Source organism: Puntigrus tetrazona, chromosome 18 (genome assembly GCF_018831695.1).
Source record: "Puntigrus tetrazona isolate hp1 chromosome 18, ASM1883169v1, whole genome shotgun sequence".
NCBI lineage: Eukaryota > Metazoa > Chordata > Actinopteri > Cypriniformes > Cyprinidae > Puntigrus > Puntigrus tetrazona.
In genome coordinates this window covers 13,614,789-13,634,617 of record NC_056716.1, presented here as the reverse complement: position 1 = coordinate 13,634,617, position 19,829 = coordinate 13,614,789, and the positions used below count along the sequence as shown (strand labels likewise).

The following is a 19,829-nucleotide window of genomic DNA, read 5'->3' as shown; positions in this document are numbered from 1 at the left end:
AATGAAAATGTTCAAAAACACATCTCCAGTGCCATTTTAGTGTCATTGAGATATAAGCTATATATTTAGCCTATATATTATTTACATATATTTATGATTATATTTTATATAATATATTTAGGTTATATTATATAGCCTAATTAGGTTTTATTTTTACATTTGATATTTTAAACTTTTAGTAATTTTTTTAGCGATTTTAATGTTTATTTTAGTGCACCCTTCTAGCCACAACCATGCTGACATTTTACGATGTTTATAAACTGGTTTATGCCATTCACAAAAACCCCTTTTTATATATTATGCACTCATTTAAAATTTGCTTTGGCAACTAACCAAAATATATTTTTGTCATTATTTGACATTTTATTTTATTTATTTATTTATTTTACATGAAACTTTATTTAAAACCTTTATTAACTGCACTAATTTAAAAAAATTATATACATATATATATATATATATATATCTCGCGGACACGCCCACAATTCGAAAACCGGGCTTTAAAAAGTTCGCTTTCCCGCTCGAAAGTATTTTTTGGTGACGTTAATGTCCGCTCAGCCTGTAAACAACTCTCTTTCCGACACGACTTGAACTTACCGTCGGGCCATCAGAGTCGCATTCGTGTAAGACGGGCTCCTGCTCTCCCTCCCTCTGTATATGGGGCATCCCACTGCCTTCATCCAATTAGATCGCTGACCGCCTCCCGAACAGAGACCATAATAATACTGCATATGTCCCGCTCCGCAGCCGTCAGTCAGAGAATAAGCTGGCAGAGAGTCGGGGGGAGAAAGACAGAGTTTGTTACTGAGGGAATAACTGATCCTGCACAAGGAAACGCTCACTAAAGGTAGGTCATAGATGACTTGTGTTGGGTCAGGTTGAGTGACATTGCTGTGTGGCTCAGTTACTACATCTCTCAGGCCGGCATAGTCACTTTAATACAGATATGTATGATTAAGGAGGAGCATTTGCGATAAGAGACCTGCTTTAAATGCATTTAATGTAATTTATAAGAGGAGAAACTGAACAGATGTAGCTTACCTGAGCATCTTAATGTTTTTCTTGCGCTGTCAGTCATGCTGAAGGCATGCGTGTGTGTGTGTGCCTTCTGTATTAGTCTTACACAGTTGCAACAGCTGCGGCTCTGGTCATAAGATCAGTCTCACGGTACTGTGTGGAGTTCACGGCCCAACATGCCATAGTTAAGATAGCAGCATGTGACCGAATATAGTGAGAGTTAAAGAGATAGTTCACCTTAAAGTGAAACAATGAAAGCCGTTCCGAACCGTCGCGTCTGCCGAACACAAAAGAAGACGTTGTGAAGAACGTGGGTGACTCTGTCAGCGATGTTTGATATGTTTTGATAAACACTGCAGGTGCACACTTGATGTGGAAGCGATACCCCTCAGCCAGCTCCTCCCAACACGAGTATGGGAGTAATGTCCGCGTGTGTGATACCAGAGCCATTCCTGCCAGGTTTCAGGAGTCAGATGTGTTAATGGGACACCGTTGCGCTGGGGAGCGGGTCGGGGGGACGGGGGCTCGGGGTTGAGACTTGTTGATGTCGCTATAGATAGGCTGTGATGCCGCTGAAAGCCGCAGACTCTCACACGCTCATCGGGACCGAGCTGTTGTTCAGACTCACGCTGGTGCTGTTTGCCATCTATCAAACAGTCTAGCCAATTAGTGCATCACCTCCAAACGGTGTATCTAAATACCATTTATTCAGAGTATATTTATCATTTTTTATTATTTATTATTTAGCTTGAAAAGTAGTTTTGACATTTTGTTATCCAATGCATTGCAAAGACATTTACAAGTTGTGGCTTAAGTGTCCAAATGCCTTAATTTAACATATAATTACATGAAATGCAATGATGGGCCAAATATTGCACAACTGGGTAACAAATTACATCAGATGAATGATATCGTGCTACACAAACTGTTACAAATGCATAGGCCACATATCAGTTATTTCCTAAAAAGCTAATAAATAAGCCTTACTAGTGGCAAAATATAGAATTTACAATATTTTACTGATTAATAATTACTGGGAAGCTTTTTATTATTATTATATATTATTTTATTGCTATTATTACTTATATTATTATTATTGGTTTGGAAATTAAAGGTCAAACAGAAAGGATAATCACGCATTGTTGACTGGACTTACTAACTACTAACTAGTTTTCTCTCAGATTCGGCGTCGGTTGTTATTTTAATCTCAGTAAATATCCTAGTTTCCTGTTTAAAGGGAGGCATTTCCTCCTTGGCTTTACACACCCTCAGGAGAAGCCGATCCATCTTGTGTTCCTCCCCCGAGGCCGGCCGTACGTGCCGAGTAGAAATACTCAATTCTGACAAACCAAGAATGAGAGAAATGCATTTAGAAGTTACTTTTATCCACACAGACAGCAATGCGTACTAAATGCATCTCTCAAGAATCCGGACAATATCTAGAAAGCAGGATAACTGGAAGTCTTGAAATTGCGATTTGTGTCTCTATTACGAGCAAATTGCATCGCCATACTTTAGAATGAGCTCTAAGTTTTGAACTATATATATATATATATATATATATATATATATATATATATATATATATATGTGTGTGTGTGTTTTTATTATATTGGACTACTGTATCTCATGGCACATCCTTATCCTTGTGTCTCTGTTTGGATTAGGGATGCACAAATACCCATGTGGGTAAACGTCAAGCTCAGGCTTCGGTCCAGTTGTAACTCTAGTGTCATTATCAAGTGCCTATTCTCATACGAAAGGATCTTGTGACTGTATTGAATCAACGGCAATAGAATTACTTCTCTATCCTCTGTTGTCCTTGTAAGTGGCTGGCTTGTGTGTTCAATAGGACACAGTTGAACAGTGAAGGTTGGTTTGAATCGGAGCTAACTCAATCTGTATTCATTCTGTGCAGCTATATGTATTAACAGCCAAAAGACCACTCGTTTTTCATTTCTTAAGTTCTCATAAAATTAAAAAGTATGGCAATTACGTATTGACCAAAAATAGATAAATGAAAAATACAATAAAAAAAAACAACTTATGCATTATTTTTATATAAAGCACAATTTATATTAAATGTAGGTCTTTAAATTAAAACATTTTTCATGATCATAAGTAACAAATTTAGTAAGGAACTGGAAAATCACATCTTAATTTCCCTCTCTATCAGTGTTCTCTGTGCTACGCATCAGTACCCACGAATCAGTTAGAGCCATTAATCTCCTGAACTTTTGTTCTAAATTGCATGAATTAGCTTTTCTTACTTCCAGACGAACTTTTTAGTCTCTCAACTTTTTTCGCTCGAGTCTGCGTTATATAATTCAAGAGCTTGCCGATTGCTTGGCAGCATTTTCCCGGAGCTCTAGTATGAACAGTTCTGTCATTACACAAGCACATGTAGGTCAGGCCAGCTCGTGTTTATATAAAGATCAGATATGTGCAGTACCATTCCAGTCCTCTGTCCCCTCCTCTGGACACGCATAGCATCAGTGAGGAACAGCTGCCTCTATCGCTCACGAGCACACATGCATCCGTCCGTCCATTTCCCAAACCCACTGTCCTATCCTAGGTATGCTGGAGTCTCTCGCAGCATTTCTGGCCGTAAAGCGCTTTTACAGGATGGCCGACCGATCAGGAGGCAGATTTCTGCTGAACGACAAACCCAACAAATCTTCGTAGTATCCCGAGTGTGCGTGTTGTTTTCACGTCCCGACTCAAAAACACAACTTCCGAGAAGTGATTACGCTTAAGTTAAACGTGCTTCAATTAAAAAGCCCAAAGCTAAACAAAAGAGATCAATATACCCTTTTTACTCCACAATACCAGTCAAATGCTTCATTTTGTGATCTGATGTACATTTTTTTACAGAATGAGGCAGAAAATACGTTCCATAGACTACTGTAAAAAATAAAATCACCAGTTAGAGAGATGGGGTGAACGATACATAGCAGTCAAGTGTTTATCATCTTTGATTTATCATTCAAAACTTTACATCTTCTGTTTTCTCAGTTACAGAGATCGATCCGCTCTGAGTTTAGCTGCTTCTCTGGCTATATGGATTTTTCTGTGCGAGGGCGCCCTCTGGTGTCACGTATGAATGAAACCGACATCATGTGTTTATAGTGCTAATGGCCAATTCATCCTTTTTGGGGAATTTTTTTTTTTAATATATAAGTATCGTGTTCAGGCACCGGAACCATTTTAAAAATATCGATTTGGCACCGGTATCGAAAAAATAACTAAATGATACGCAACCCCAGCTCTAAGCAAATTAAAACATCCCGCTAAGTTCTAAATCTGAAAGTGCACCGTGTTTGAAGTTTATGACTCTCAAATGAAAGAGTCGACTCTGAATCATTGAAACGAGCCGAATCATATAAAATGCATATAATCTTACTGATGAGGTGTGGTGCTTAATGAGACAAAAAAAGGTTGGGAAATACTGTCTTAGACAGCTGGCGCAGCATGATTAAAGAACACCTGCTAGTGTTATGTGTGCCTGTCTTGTGTAACGGGTTATCCAGTGTGGGTGTCTGAGCCCGTTAGAAATACCTGCTCGGTAGTCTACGGATCTCTTAATGTTGGTTACACACTATTACGACAGACACAGATACCAGACACCACTGGCGAATGAGGCATGAGAAGCATGCAGAGAGAGGACACCATTTGCAGGCCTACTAACCTGATGGCAACTTGATCTATGGTGGGACAGGGTTTTTAACAGCAGGGTTGATATAGTGAGATTTAGAGGTTTAGACTATATGCAAGGCCTTGTAATGACACAGAATGACTTTGAGAGAGGATAGAGAATCATGTGAAGCTTTTACCTTTTTTTTTGTTTTCCTGCTTATCACAACCATGGAGAAACACATAGCAAGCGTAGACGTTCTTCAAATCAAAAAAATTACTTAGAAGATTAATAAAATAAAATTTCACTTGCATGTACTAAGAGAGTGAGATACTGTTTCTTAACACAATTAATTATAATTTTTTGAAAATCTTTTGAATATCTATATGTTTAATTCCAAATTGAAAGCTTTAAAGAAGTAAACAAATTTTGATGTGTTGACTTACATACTAAAGCACATGTAAAGTACAATTATAATTTAATAAATGCTTGTTAATAAATGCTTGTGAGTTTTAACTTTATTTCAAAGACAATAGAATTACATTAGATGTACTTACATCCTGCTTAGGTAATCAAAAATTCAACTAGTTGCGTTTTATTCATTAACATTTCGGCAATAATTAAGTTACTATACTATAAATAAACAAAGATTTTATTGTAAATAACACGCAGTTACTGTCTGAAAATGCTCTATTATATTAAAGTACAAGTGTATTATTGTTTTAAAGTATATAATTCCTGTAGTAATTATTGAAGTCTTTTAAAGTGTATTTTTAATACATTGCACCTGGTTAAAATGGACCCAAATGCATTATTGACATTGTAAACCTGCTCTAATTTTTTAGACTCTGACCGAGAGGACAGTCATGGCAATCCAGAAGCCAGAGATTCACCTGTAGGTTGTCACTTGTCAAACCATTACCTCTTTAAAGCCAATAAAATCAGCTTTTTTATTTTACTGATCTCATGTCTGCCTTGATTGCCTCTTTACAAACAGGTAAACAACAAAAGACGCTCTCCCCCCTCAGACAGGCCTCCCTTTAGCGCTCATCTAAGTACACACCACAGCGTCTCTGCTGATGAACAGGATAGCCCAGAGCGAATTGTGAGTACTATAAATGTAATCTGAGAGCCCAGCCATGTGGAGACGTGGATCTCAGACCTCTCTTGATCTTATACTTCCAAATTTCTTTCCAAGGTTCAGAAGGAAAAACTCCATGCAGAACTGAAACAAGTTTTGAGTCAGAAGAGAAGCCAGCTCAGAGACACCCAGTCCACCCTCACAGACATGGAGGAACCTCCAAAGACAGACAATAAGAATGAGGTAAGAATCAAACATCCTATATTATCAGCGATAATGTGAAAAAAAGAGAAAAAAGCACCTTTGTGGAATACTGCATGAAGATCCTTTGAACTTTTTAAAAACTATTGCATGCAACTCAAAGCTTAGCCTACTTTAGTAAAAAAAAAATTCAAAATTTTCATGCTTAGCATACTACACAAACATTTAGGTATTTGTACTTCGACCCCCAGTTTCACAGACAGGGCTTAAGCCTAGTACGATGCTAAATTTAAATCTGTGCAGTTTCAGTTGAAAGAAACATGCACTGATCTTAAAACATGTCAGTGCCTTTGTTTTGTCTTAAGATGCACACCAGTAATGCTTTTTTCTAAGACATGTTTGTAAAAATTACTTGCATGTCTTAATTGAACTACGGTCTAATCCTGGCATAGGCTAAGCCCTGTCTATGAATCCAGGTTTTAGTATACTAAACTGGTAAATTTAAAGTCTGCTAAATTGAAACAACTAAATTTGCACTTACTGCACTTTAGTTGTGCGGATGTAGTGCTGAAGTCCAAATAAAGATATATTAAAGTATATTTGATTGTGCTGATGTGGAACCATTGCACTTACTGTAGGTATCTTGCATGTAAAGAACCAACATTTTTAAAAGATCAAAAAAACATAACCTTTAATGACATTAAAACACATTTGACGGGGTTTGGGTGTAGGGATTCAGTGCTCAACCAGTCAGTCAGTCATATTTATAAAGCACATTTAAAAACAACAGCTGTTGGCCAAAGTGCTGTACAAAATGTAAGCATGTACCAAAAATACAAAAGTAAACATAGAACATAGTGACACTACAATTATCCCACTATGATTACTAAAGCCGGGCTCATACTACAGGAGTTTTAAAATCCTAACCAAAAATAAAATCTGATTGCAGCACACATAAGGAGAATCTTTGCAGATGACCTTCCCTCAAATCCTAAACATGCACACACTACAAGATTTCAACATCTTGACACATCACACACTATAAGATATTATTAAGATCATCATGCCAGAGGGAGAGCCTCACATGATCTCAAGCAGCAGTTTGTCATTGACATTAGCTAGCAGCTTTCTGTACCCACCTCCGAAACATTCAAAACAGTTGATTTCACTCCAGCGCTTCTCTTTCTCCTCACAGTTTTCAACACATTATTCAGATAGGCCTGTTACTACAAAACTCTGTCTCCACTATCCAATGGAGCCGTAAATTACAGCAGCTGTTTTGCAGGCGCAGACTGGCTATTGTGAAAGTACTGACGTAATCATATAGCCGTCACCATCCAGGTTTAAATCCTAAATACCAAACATGTTTGATACAATTGGGGCGGCCAATGAGCATCAGGACCAATTGAGGCGCATGACAAGATTTTTTTCTCTGACTCTCGGGAGGGGGAAATTGGAGCTAAATCGGGCTAGAAATCCTGTAGTGTGAGCAAGGTGTTTCTACTCTGTGTACTGTATATATTGTCCGTATTTACTGTTGTCTTTTAGTCATTGTGTTGTCTAATACATACATCAATATTGAATACTGTAGAAACTGTATTTCATTTTCATCCATTGCCATGCAATGTGCTAAAAATGACATTAAAGTTGATTTTGTAAATTTAACAGGTGGAGAAGGACAACCAGTTGTCAGAGCTTGTGGAAGTGGTTGTTGAAACAGAGGCTGAGGTTGGAGCTAGTGGGTACAGTGTTGTAGGTGGAGGGGAGCAAGGCATCTTCATCAAAGAGGTCTTGAAAGACTCCCCAGCAGCGAAGCACCTCAGTCTACAGAAAGGTACCAAGGGACTGTATTTTACATTACAAAGTGCAATGTCAAATACTGAGCCACTGTCCTTGAAGAGGCAAGAAGGAGAAACAACTTTAACCTTATAATCATTAATTGACAAAATTTCCATGTTGAGTACAGGTGTACTGAATTTAGTTTCCTGATGTACTAAGAATACAAAGACCAAATTGTGTAAGTTACAAATATTTTTTGATGATTTGTTATTGCAGGAGATCAACTGCTAAGTGCCAGGGTGTATTTTGATAACGTCAAATATGAGGACGCATTAAAAATTCTTCAGTGTGCAGAACCCTACAAAGTGTCCTTCTTTTTGAAGAGGACTGTGCCAGGAAGTGAAGTCAGCATACGCCCAGGTGCACAAAATCTTGAGCTCAGAGGACCTAAGGCCAAGATGCAAAGAATGGTACATGCTGAAATATTGCTATACAACAGAATTATTTTTTGAACATCCACAGTATTTCCTAAAAGTGAATTAATTTTAACAAAAGTACTTACAACAGTAGAAACTAGAAGGAATGATAACCTTTCTCTTGCAGAGCGTCAAAAGTGTGAAACCATTCAAAACCAAGAAAAGGAGAGGAGGAAGATTTGGACTGAAACGACTGAAAGAGAACAAAAAAGCAAGAGCAAGGGCAGAACTGGACGTTGAGGCATCACCTGGCAGATCAGACCTCAGTCCTGTTGATGTTGAGTTTGTATTCCCAAAATTCAAGATAAGAAAAGGTGGCAAGGCCACTGCAGATGGATCAGAACATGTAGAGGGTGTTATCACTAGTACTAAAAAGAAGAGGAAGATCAGATTTCCAAAGATGAAGGCCAAGGATGCTGCGGTTGGTGAAGGGAAGGTCAATTTAGATGTTTCAACACATGAGGGAGAGGCCTCTTTATCCAAACTTAAGGCCAAGAAGAAAGGTCCAAAATTTGGAATGAATTTTCCAAAAATTAAAAAGTCAAAGTTAGATGTGCAATCTTCAACTGACAGTTTTGAGGTGAAAGAACTAGAAGGTAAATTTACGCCTCCATCACTAGAGTGTGATTTCAACATGCCTCAGGGTAAGGGTGAAACTAATGTTTCTAATTTCGAAGTTAGTGTCAAAGGAAAAGGAGAGGGTTCTGAGATAAAAATGCCAAAGATAAATCTGGAAGTCTCAGATACAAAGGTGACAGGCCCAAAATTTAAACTGCCAAAAGTGAGACTTTCTTGTCATTCAGATGAAATTGATGGAGAGTCAAGTAAAGAAAATGATACATCTGAAAATAAGCTGAAAATGCCAAAGACTGATATAAAAGCACCAAATGTGGATTTGGATTTGCATCTCCCAAAGACAAAGGGCAAGGCTGAATTTAAAGGTGTTGAAGTTCCCGATTGCACTGTAAAAGGAACAAAAATCAACACCACCAAGGTTAACACTTCATTACCAGTGCTAAATCTTGACGCAAAACAAACATTTGGAGATGACATTGATGGATCCATGGACATAGAGTATAAGATTTCCCTCCCCAAACCTGACATTGCAGGGCCCAAGATAAAGACGTCAGATGTGGACACTGGTCTTCCTACATTAGAGGTGTCATTACCAAAGATGGCTGCAAAAAACATTGATACCGAGGAATATGTGAGTACTGGGGTAAAATTTGAAATGACAAAATTGGACATCTCTCCTCCAAAAATAACATCCCCTGAGGGTGTGGTCATAGTGGAAGGACCTGGAGCAATTCGCAAGCCAAATATCAGTATTCCAGCTGAAGCAAAGGTGGGTGGTCATTCTGAGAAAGGAGCAATTGTAAAAATGCCACAAATAGATGTTTCGCACCCAAAAATGAAATTACCACAAGGTAAAATTGATATTGAAGGGCCTGAGGTAGAGGGGGATGCAAATCTTGAGGGCCACTTTGGAAAAGAGGGAAAGATTAAAATGCCTGGAGTAGATGTCTCCCTACCTAATGTCAAATTGTCTGAGCATGCCATTGCTGAGGGGCACAATATAAAAGAAGGAAAACTGAGTATCCCATCAATTGAAATTTCACTTCCTATAGGCAAAACTGAGGTTGGAGCTGATATTTCATTACCAAAAGGAAAAACAAATGAACAGATTAACCTTGGGGTTGAGAAGGGAGATAAGTTTCAGATTCCTAAATCTGATATAAGTCTACCTAAACTCAAACTACAAGAAGTTGATTTTGATGTTAAAAAAACAGATGGGAAGTTTCACATACCAGCAACTGATATTGAGTTGCCACACAGAAAAGGCCAAAAAGATGTGGAACCCTCTGGTGAAGGTAGAAAGGTTGATATCTCTCTGCCTGCAGTACAATCTTCTGGTGTTGACATTTTCTTGCCAAAAATGAAGTCACCACAAGGTGACATCAGTTCTGAAGGGCCTGACAGCAAAAGATTGAACATGCCACCCGTTGATATATCATTTCCAAAAGTAACAGACACAGGTAATGTTGATCTCAAGAGACATTCAGGAAGAATGGGGAAGTTTGATATTCCAAAACTGGATATTTCCTTACCAAAATTTCAATCAACCAAAGGGGAACTTAGTGTGGAAGGGCCTGAATATAAAGGTGACACATTAAATATACCTACTTACAATATCTCCTCAGCAGAGGTTAAAACCCAGGGTGATGTTTATCTGGAGGGAGAAACAAAAAAGGGCACATTTCAAATGCCAAAATTGGATATTAATTTACTACAAATACAATCAGTGGGAACTGACAAAAATACTGAAGGACCTGAATTGAAAGGTGGAAAGATAGATATGCCAGATGTTGACATTACTCTTCCAAAAGCAAGGGTAAAGGGAGATGGCAAAGTTAATTTCAGTAAGGGGGGCAAGTTTCATTTGCCTCAAGTTGATTTGTCACTTCCGAAGATTAAAACAAAATCTCTGGAAGTCAGTATTGAAGGACCTGAGGTAAAAGGAAGCAATGTTAACACACCCGCCCTTGATATTTTGTGGCCTAAAAATAAAACAAAGACAAAAGTTGATATAGAAAGCCCTTCTGGTACAGGTATAAAGTATGAAATTCCAAATATTGATGTTTCACTGCCAAAAGTAACAGCTCTAGAAGGAGATGTGGCTGTCAAAGGACCTGCAGGAAAAGGAAGGAAATTTGAAATGCCTAAACTTGATGTTTCTTTGCCTAAATTGAAACCATCAGCAGGAGAAATCAACATTGAAGGCCCCGATATCAAGGGTGGAAAGATTCACATGCCGTCTATAGATATCTCTCTGCCAGAAGGACGAGCAGGAGGAGATGTAGATGTTCAAGGACCTGCAGAAAAAGGAAGGACGTTTGAAATGCCAAAATTTGATGTTTCCTTGCCTAAATTAAAACCATCAGCAGGAAAAATCAATGTTGAAGGTCTCGATATTAAAGGTGAAACATTTCATATGCCCTCTATAGATATCTCTCTGCCAGGAGGAGGAGCAGGAGGAGATGTAGATGTTCAAGGACATACAGGAAAAGGAGGAAGATTTGAAATGCCTAAACTTGATGTTTCTTTGCCTAAATTTAAACCATCAGCAGGAGAAATCAACATTGAAGGCCCAGATATCAAGGGTGGAAAGATTCACATGCCGTCCATAGATATCTCTCTGCCAGGAGGAGAAGCGGGAGGAGATATAGATGTTGAAGGACCTGCAGGAAAAGGAAAGAAATTTGAAATGCCTAAATTTGATGTTTCTTTGCCTAAATTAAAACCATCAGGAGGTGAAATCAATGTTGAAGGTCCTGATATGAAAGGTGGAAAATTTCATATGCCCACTATAGATATCTCTCTGCCAGGAGGAGGAGCGGGAGGAGATGTAGATGTTCAAGGACCTACAGGAAAAGGAGGAAAATTTGAAATGCCTAAATTTGATGTTTCCTTGCCTAAATTGAAACCATCAGCAAGAGAAATCAATGTTGAAGGCCCAGATATCAAGGGTGGAAAGATTCACATGCCGTCTATAGATATCTCTCTGCCAGAAGGAGGAGCAGGAGGAGATGTAAATGTTAAAGGACATGCAGGCAAAGGAAGAAAATTTGAAATGCCTAAATTGGATGTTTCCTTACCTAAATTAAAATCATCAGGAGGTGAAATCAATGTTGAAGGTCCTGATATGAAAGGTGGAAAGTTTCACATGCCCTCTATAGATATTTCTCTGCCAGGAGGAGGAGCGGGAGGAGATGTAGATGTTGAAGGACCTGCAGGAAAAGGAAAGAAATTTGAAATGCCTAAATTTGATGTTTCTTTGCCTAAATTAAAACCATCAGGAGGTGAAATCAATGTTGAAGGTCCTGATATGAAAGGTGGAAAATTTCATATGCCCACTATAGATATCTCTCTGCCAGGAGGAGGAGCGGGAGGAGATGTAGATGTTCAAGGACCTACAGGAAAAGGAGGAAAATTTGAAATGCCTAAATTTGATGTTTCCTTGCCTAAATTGAAACCATCAGCAGGAGAAATCAATGTTGAAGGTCCCGATATCAAAGGTGGAAAGTTTCATATGCCCTCTATAGATATCTCTCTGCCAAGAGGAGGAGCAGGGGGAGATGTAGATGTTCAAGGACATACAGGAAAAGGAGGAAAATTTGAACTTCCTAAACTTGATGTTTCTTTGCCCAAATTTAAACCATCAGCAGGAGAAGTCAACATTGAAGGCCCAGATATCAAGGGTGGAAAGATTCACATGCCCTCTATAGATATCTCTCTGCCAAGAGGAGGAGCAGGGGGAGATGTAGATGTTCAAGGACATACAGGAAAAGGAGGAAAATTTGAACTTCCTAAACTTGATGTTTCTTTGCCTAAATTTAAACCATCAGCAGGAGAAGTCAACATTGAAGGCCCAGATATCAAGGGTGGAAAGTTTCACATGCCCTCTATAGATATTTCTCTGCCAGGAGGAGAAACAGGGGGAGATGTAGATGTTCAAGGACATACAGGAAAAGGAGGAAAATTTGAAATGCCTAAATTTGATGTTTCTTTGCCTAAATTCAAACCATCAGCAGGAGAAATCAATGTTGAAGGTCCCGAAATGAAAGGTCGAAAGTTTCACATGCCCACTATAGATATTTCTCTGCCAGGAGGAGGAGCAGGAGGAGATGTAGATGTTGAAGGACCTGCAGGAAAAGGAAAGAAATTTGAAATGCCTAAATTTGATGTTTCTTTGCCTAAATTAAAACCATCAGGAGGTGAAATCAATGTTGAAGGTCCTGATATGAAAGGTGGAAAATTTCATATGCCCACTATAGATATCTCTCTGCCAGGAGGAGGAGTGGGAGGAGATGTAGATGTTCAAGGACATACAGGAAAAGGAGGAAAATTTGAAATGCCTAAATTTGATGTTTCTTTGCCTAAATTTAAACCATCAGCAGGAGAAATCAACATTGAAGGCCCCGATATCAAGGGTGGAAAGATTCACATGCCCTCTATAGATATCTCTCTGCCAAGAGGAGGAGCAGGAGGAGATGTAGATGTTGAAGGACCTGCAGGAAAAGGAAAGAAATTTGAAATGCCTAAATTTGATGTTTCTTTGCCTAAATTAAAACCATCAGGAGGTGAAATCAATGTTGAAGGTCCTGATATGAAAGGTGGAAAATTTCACATGCCCACTATAGATATCTCTCTGCCAGAAGGAGGAGCGGGAGGAGATGTAGATGTTCAAGGACATACAGGAAAAGGAGGAAAATTTGAAATGCCTAAATTTGATGTTTCCTTGCCTAAATTGAAACCATCAGCAAGAGAAATCAATGTTGAAGGCCCAGATATCAAAGGTGGAAAGTTTCACATGCCCTCTATAGATATTTCTCTGCCAGGAGGAGGAGCGGGAGGAGATGTAGATGTTGAAGGACCTGAAAGAAAAGGAAAGAAATTCGAAATGCCTAAATTTGATATTTCTTTGCCTAAATTAAAACCATCAGGAGGTGAAATCAATGTTGAAGGTCCCGATATGAAAGGTAGAAAATTTCACATGCCCACTATAGATATCTCTCTGCCAGGAGGAGGAGCGGGAGGAGATGTAGATGTTCAAGGACATACAGGAAAAGGAGGAAAATTTGAAATGCCTAAACTTGATGTTTCTTTGCCTAAATTTAAAACATCAGCAGGAGAAATCAACATTGAAGGCCCAGATATCAAGGGTGGAAATATTCACACGCCATCTATAGATATCTCTCTGCCAGAAGGAGGAGCAGGGGGAGATATAAATGTTAAAGGACATGCAGGAAAAGGAAAGAAAATTGAAATGCCTAAATTGGATGTTTCCTTACCTAAATTAAAATCATCAGGAGGTGAAATCAACGTTGAAGGTCCCGATATTAAAGGTGGAAAGTTTCACATGCCCTCTATAGATATTTCTCTGCCAGGAGGAGGAGCAGGAGGAGATGTAGATGTTGAAGGACCTGCAGGAAAAGGAAAGAAATTTGAAATGCCTAAATTTGATGTTTCCTTGCCTAAATTGAAACCATCAGCAGGAGAAATCAATGTTGAAAGTCCCGATAACAAAGGTGGAAAGTTTCATATGCCCTCTATAGATATCTCTCTGCCAGGAGGAGGAGCAGGGGGAGATGTAGATGTTCAAGGACATACAGGAAAAGGAGGAAAATTTGAAATGCCTAAACTTGATGTTTCTTTGCCTAAATTTAAACCATCAGCAGGAGAAATCAACATTGAAGGCCCAGATATCAAGGGTGGAAAGATTCACACGCCATCTATAGATATCTCTCTGCCAGAAGGAGGAGCAGGAGTAGATGTAAATGTTAAAGGACATGCAGGAAAAGGAAAGAAATTTGAAATGCCTAAATTGGATGTTTCCTTACCTAAATTAAAATCATCAGGAGGTGAAATCAACGTTGAAGGTCCCGATATCAAAGGTAGAAAGTTTCACATGCCCTCTATAGATATTTCTCTGCCAGGAGGAGGAGCAGGAGGAGATGTAGATGTTCAAGGACATACAGGAAAAGGAGGAAAATTTGAAATGCCTAATTTTGATGTTTCTTTGCCTAAATTTAAACCATCAGCAGGAGAAATCAACATTGAAGGCCCCGATATCAAGGGTGGAAAGATTCACACGCCATCTATAGATATCTCTCTGCCAAGAGGAGATGTAAATGTTGAAGGATCTGCAGGAAAAGGAGGAAAATTTGAAATGCCTAAATTTGATGTTTCCTTGCCTAAATTAAAAACATCAGGAGGTGAAATCAATGTTGAAGGTCCTGATATGAAAGGTGGAAAATTTCATATGCCCACTATAGATATCTCTCTGCCAGGAGGAGGAGCGGGAGGAGATGTAGATGTTCAAGGACATGCAGGAAAAGGAGGAAAATTTGAAATGCCTAAATTTGATGTTTCTTTGCCTAAATTTAAACCATCAGCAGGAGAAATCAACATTGAAGGCCCCGATATCAAGGGTGGAAAGATTCACATGCCTCTAGATATCTCTCTGCCAAGAGGAGGAGCAGGAGGAGCTGTAGATGTTGAAGGATCTGCAGGAAAAGGAAAGAAATTTGAAATGCCTAAATTGGATGTTTCCTTACCTAAATTAAAATCATCAGGAGGTGAAATCAACGTTGAAGGTCCCGATATCAAAGGTAGAAAGTTTCACATGCCCTCTATAGATATTTCTATGCCAGGAGGAGGAGCGGGAGGAGATGTAGATGTTGAAGGACCTGCAGGAAAAGGAAAGAAATTTGAAATGCCTAAATTTGATGTTTCTTTGCCTAAATTAAAACCATCAGGAGGTGAAATCAATGTTGAAGGTCCTGATATGAAAGGTGGAAAATTTCATATGCCCACTATAGATATCTCTCTGCCAGGAGGAGGAGCGGGAGGAGATGTAGATGTTCAAGGACATACAGGAAAAGGAGGAAAATTTGAAATGCCTAAACTTGATGTTTCTTTGCCTAAATTTAAACCATCAGCAGGAGAAATCAACATTGAAGGCCCCGATATCAAGGGTGGAAAGATTCACATGCCCTCTATAGATATCTCTCTGCCAAGAGGAGGAGCAGGAGGAGCTGTAGATGTTGAAGGATCTGCAGGAAAAGGAGGAAAATTTGAAATGCCTAAATTTGATGTTTCCTTGCCTAAATTAAAACCATCAGCAGGAGAAATCAATGTTGAAGGTCCCGATATCAAAGGTAGAAAGTTTCACATGCCCTCTATAGATATTTCTCTGCCAGGAGGAGGAGCGGGAGGAGATGTAGATGTTGAAGGACCTGCAGGAAAAGGAAAGAAATTTGAAATGCCTAAATTTGATGTTTCTTTGCCTAAATTAAAACCATCAGGAGGTGAAATCAATGTTGAAGGTCCTGATATGAAAGGTGGAAAATTTCATATGCCCACTATAGATATCTCTCTGCCAGGAGGAGGAGCGGGAGGAGATGTAGATGTTCAAGGACATACAGGAAAAGGAGGAAAATTTGAAATGCCTAAATTTGATGTTTCTTTGCCTAAATTTAAACCATCAGCAGGAGAAATCAACATTGAAGGCCCCGATATCAAGGGTGGAAAGATTCACATGCCCTCTATAGATATCTCTCTGCCAAGAGGAGGAGCAGGAGGAGCTGTAGATGTTGAAGGATCTGCAGGAAAAGGAGGAAAATTTGAAATGCCTAAATTTGATGTTTCCTTGCCTAAATTAAAACCATCAGCAGGAGAAATCAATGTTGAAGGTCCCGAAATGAAAGGTCGAAAGTTTCACATGCCCTCTATAGATATTTCTCTGCCAGGAGGAGGAGCGGGAGGAGATGTAGATGTTGAAGGACCTGCAGGAAAAGGAAAGAAATTTGAAATGCCTAAATTTGATGTTTCTTTGCCTAAATTAAAACCATCAGGAGGTGAAATCAATGTTGAAGGTCCTGATATGAAAGGTGGAAAATTTCATATGCCCACTATAGATATCTCTCTGCCAGGAGGAGGAGCGGGAGGAGATGTAGATGTTCAAGGACATACAGGAAAAGGAGGAAAATTTGAAATGCCTAAACTTGATGTTTCTTTGCCTAAATTTAAACCATCAGCAGGAGAAATCAACATTGAAGGCCCAGATATCAAGGGTGGAAAGATTCACATGCCATCTATAGATATCTCTCTGCCAGAAGGAGGAGCAGGAGGAGATGTAAATGTTAAAGGACATGCAGGAAAAGGAAGAAAATTTGAAATGCTTAAATTGGATGTTTCCTTACCTAAATTAAAATCATCAGGAGGTGAAATCAATGTTGAAGGCCCAGATATGAAAGGTGGAAAGTTTCACATGCCCTCTATAGATGTCTCTCTGTCAGGAGGAGGAGCAGGAGGAGATGTAGATGTTCAAGGACATACAGGAAAAGGAGGAAAATTTGAAATGCCTAAATTGGATGTTTCTTTACCTAAATTAAAACCATCGGCAGGAGAAATCAATGTTGAAGGTCCCGATATCAAAGGTGGAAAGTTTCACATGCCCTCTATAGATATCTCTCTGCCAGGAGCAGGGGGAGATGTAGATGTTCAAGGACATACAGGAAAAGGAGGAAAATTTGAATTGCCTAAATTGGATGTTTCTTTGCCTAAATTAAAACCATCAGAAGCTGAAATCAATGTTGAAGGTCCCGATATCAAAGGTGGAAAGTTTGACATGCCCTCTATAAATATCTCTCTGCCAGGAACTGCAGAGGGAGGGTTTGCACTGGGAGGTAAAACTAAAAAAGGTTTAAAATTTCACATACCCACTGTTGATCTCTCTGTCCCTAAAATGAAACTAACAGATCGTGAATTTAAAGTTGGGTCAGGGAAGGAAGACATAGACTTTAATTTGACTCATGATTCTGATATAGAGACCAAAGCCTCTGGTGCCAAAATTTGTGACGTAAATGTCCCTGAAGTAACTCTAGGAGGGAACATCAAGCTGCCAAGTGTGAAAATACCAACTGTTGACATTTCTGCTCCAAAAGTTGACCTGGACTTTACTCTTCCCAAGGCAAAAGGCAGTGATAGAGAAAGCATTGAACTTCTTAAAGCGGAAGGTGGAAGGCCGTCATCTGGGGCAAGTTTTGAAGTTCCTGAGGTCTCTGTAAAAATGCCCAAAATTTCACTTCCCAAATTTGGCAGAAAATTGAAAAGCGGAGACAAATTAGAACTAGAGAGTCCTGACTTTTCTACAGATTTGGAAATAGAAAGAACATCACCATCAAAAAAGGATACTGAAATAACTGGTCCTGACACTGAAATGAAGATAAAAGTAGGTGCTGGAGAAATGACAAAACCAGAATTCAGTGTGGAGGGTTCTGAAGATAAGGTCAAATCCAAGCTTAAATTCACCAAATTCAAGACACTTACTCCTAAAGCAAAGCTCAAGGATGCAGAAATGGCTATGCCTGGATATGTGGATAACAAAGGCAAGGTCAGAATGCCAGCAGTTGAGATATCATTGCCAACAACAAATATTCCAGAATGTGAGGTATTGCTACCTAAAACTGAGGTTGATGTATCTGAGGCAGATATCAGAAGTTATGAGGGCAGTTTAAAAATTCCTAAGATGCCAACAATTGACATATCAGTTCCAAAAGTTGATTTGGATGTTTCCTTGCCTAGAGTGAAACTTCATGACCCAATGGACTCGTCTGACTTAAACATTGATAGTAGTAGGGGTACAATAAATTTCCCCCATATCAAGATCCCCAAAGTAGACATTTCAGTTCCTCATGGAAAAACGGGTGACTCGGTTAACCCTGAAGTGGAGGTTGGAAGAAAGGGTAAATTAAGAATGCCAGAAGTGGAAATATCATTACCACATGCAAAGCATGACACATCTTACACTGACACTGAAATTAAAGATGAAAGGCTAAAAATTCCAAAAATGTCATTGCCCAGCGCCGATATATCATTGCCTCGTGGAAAGGAAAATGATGATCCTGATATAGAATTTGGAGTGAAGGGGAATAAATTAAAAATGCCTAAGATAGATTTGTCACTACCTCATGGAAGGAAAGAAGAAAGTCCTGCACTTGAACTAAAAGGTGGAAGAATAAAGACACCTACAATTGATATACCCCTTCCTAAAATAAAATCTAAAGATGTTGTTTCAGAACTTGAACCTGATGTTGGAAAAGGTAAAGTCAATATGCCTGGGATTAAGGGATCTGTAGAAGTAGAAGGTGGACAATGTAAAATGCCTGATATTAAGATACCACAGATAGACATATCATTACCAGAAAGCAGAACTGGAGAGTTTGACACCAAAGAGGGAGAATCTGGAAGAGGGGGTGGAAAATTGACAAAGCCAAATGTTAAAATCTTAAAACTAGACATGGGAATATCTAGAGATTCAGAGATGCCAGATCCTTCAACTGATGCATGCCTTAAAGATTCACATAAAGAATGTAAAAAGACGAGAATGTCTAATATGGATCTAGAGCTGGATGTTGGCCTATCAAAAGTTGGTAAAAAGGATAAAAAGAAATCTGAACTTCGAGATACAGACCTGGAACCCACACCAAAAGAGAAAATAAAAGGGCCAAAAGTTAAAGGTACAAAACTTAATATTGAAACTGACATAAACAAGTCTGGAAAAATTGATACTAAGTTTCTAAAAGGAGGAACTGATGCAAACTTGAAAGTTGGTTTACAAGCACCAAAGATTCCTGAACTTGACTTTGACATTGACACTGCCCAAGTTGGCACTAATAATTCTGATGAAGATAAAAAGCAGACTGGTAAAGTAAAAATTCCAAAATTTGGGATTCCTCTGCCCTCTTTAAGTTCACCTGAAGCCAACATCAAATCATCTCAGGGAAAAGGTCACTCTATAAACACAGACTCTGAGGTAGAGTATGAAAGCCCATGTCTGCCAAAAGTAACAAAAGCTGTATTTGTTATGGTGAATCCACAAACTGAGAGCTCTGCAAGTGTAGGTGGTGAAGCAAGTGCAGAAATTGGAGATGTGAAAATCAAACAGCCAAAGATCAAAATGAAGCCGAGTTTTGGAAAGTCAAAAAGTCGATCTAATGCAAAGGGCAAAGCAATATATTGTGAAGATGAGGTAGAAACTGGGGGAAAGTCAAAAACTGGCAAGCTTAAATTGCCC

The 19,829-nt window shown here is 38.9% G+C and overlaps 1 protein-coding gene and 1 long non-coding RNA gene across 6 annotated transcripts in view; one reads left to right on the top strand and one right to left on the bottom strand.

The window, feature by feature from the left end:
* Nucleotides 1-19,829, bottom strand: part of LOC122323141 — an 81,797-nt gene that overhangs the window by 59,238 nt on the left and 2,730 nt on the right. For 4 of the 5 annotated variants that reach the window (XR_006246954.1, XR_006246952.1, XR_006246951.1 and 1 more), the window contains exons 1-2: nt 1,042-2,542; nt 598-766 (exon numbers count right to left, since the gene is read on the bottom strand). This is a non-coding gene — a long non-coding RNA (uncharacterized LOC122323141). Of the gene's footprint in view, nt 1-597; nt 767-1,041; nt 2,543-19,829 lie in introns of those variants that run through there. The other variant, XR_006246953.1, reaches the window with a different exon arrangement.
* The window catches only part of prx (periaxin), a 20,780-nt gene continuing 1,691 nt past the window's right edge, over nt 741-19,829 (top strand). Inside the window, exons 1-7 of the mRNA XM_043216791.1 lie at nt 741-847; nt 5,497-5,546; nt 5,649-5,756; nt 5,850-5,975; nt 7,602-7,767; nt 7,989-8,182; nt 8,316-19,829. The exon at nt 8,316-19,829 is cut by the window's right edge and continues 1,691 nt beyond it. Of these exons, the coding sequence (XP_043072726.1) occupies nt 5,940-5,975; nt 7,602-7,767; nt 7,989-8,182; nt 8,316-19,829 (11,910 nt within the window). The 5' untranslated portion in view covers nt 741-847; nt 5,497-5,546; nt 5,649-5,756; nt 5,850-5,939. The remainder of the gene's footprint in view (nt 848-5,496; nt 5,547-5,648; nt 5,757-5,849; nt 5,976-7,601; nt 7,768-7,988; nt 8,183-8,315) is intronic.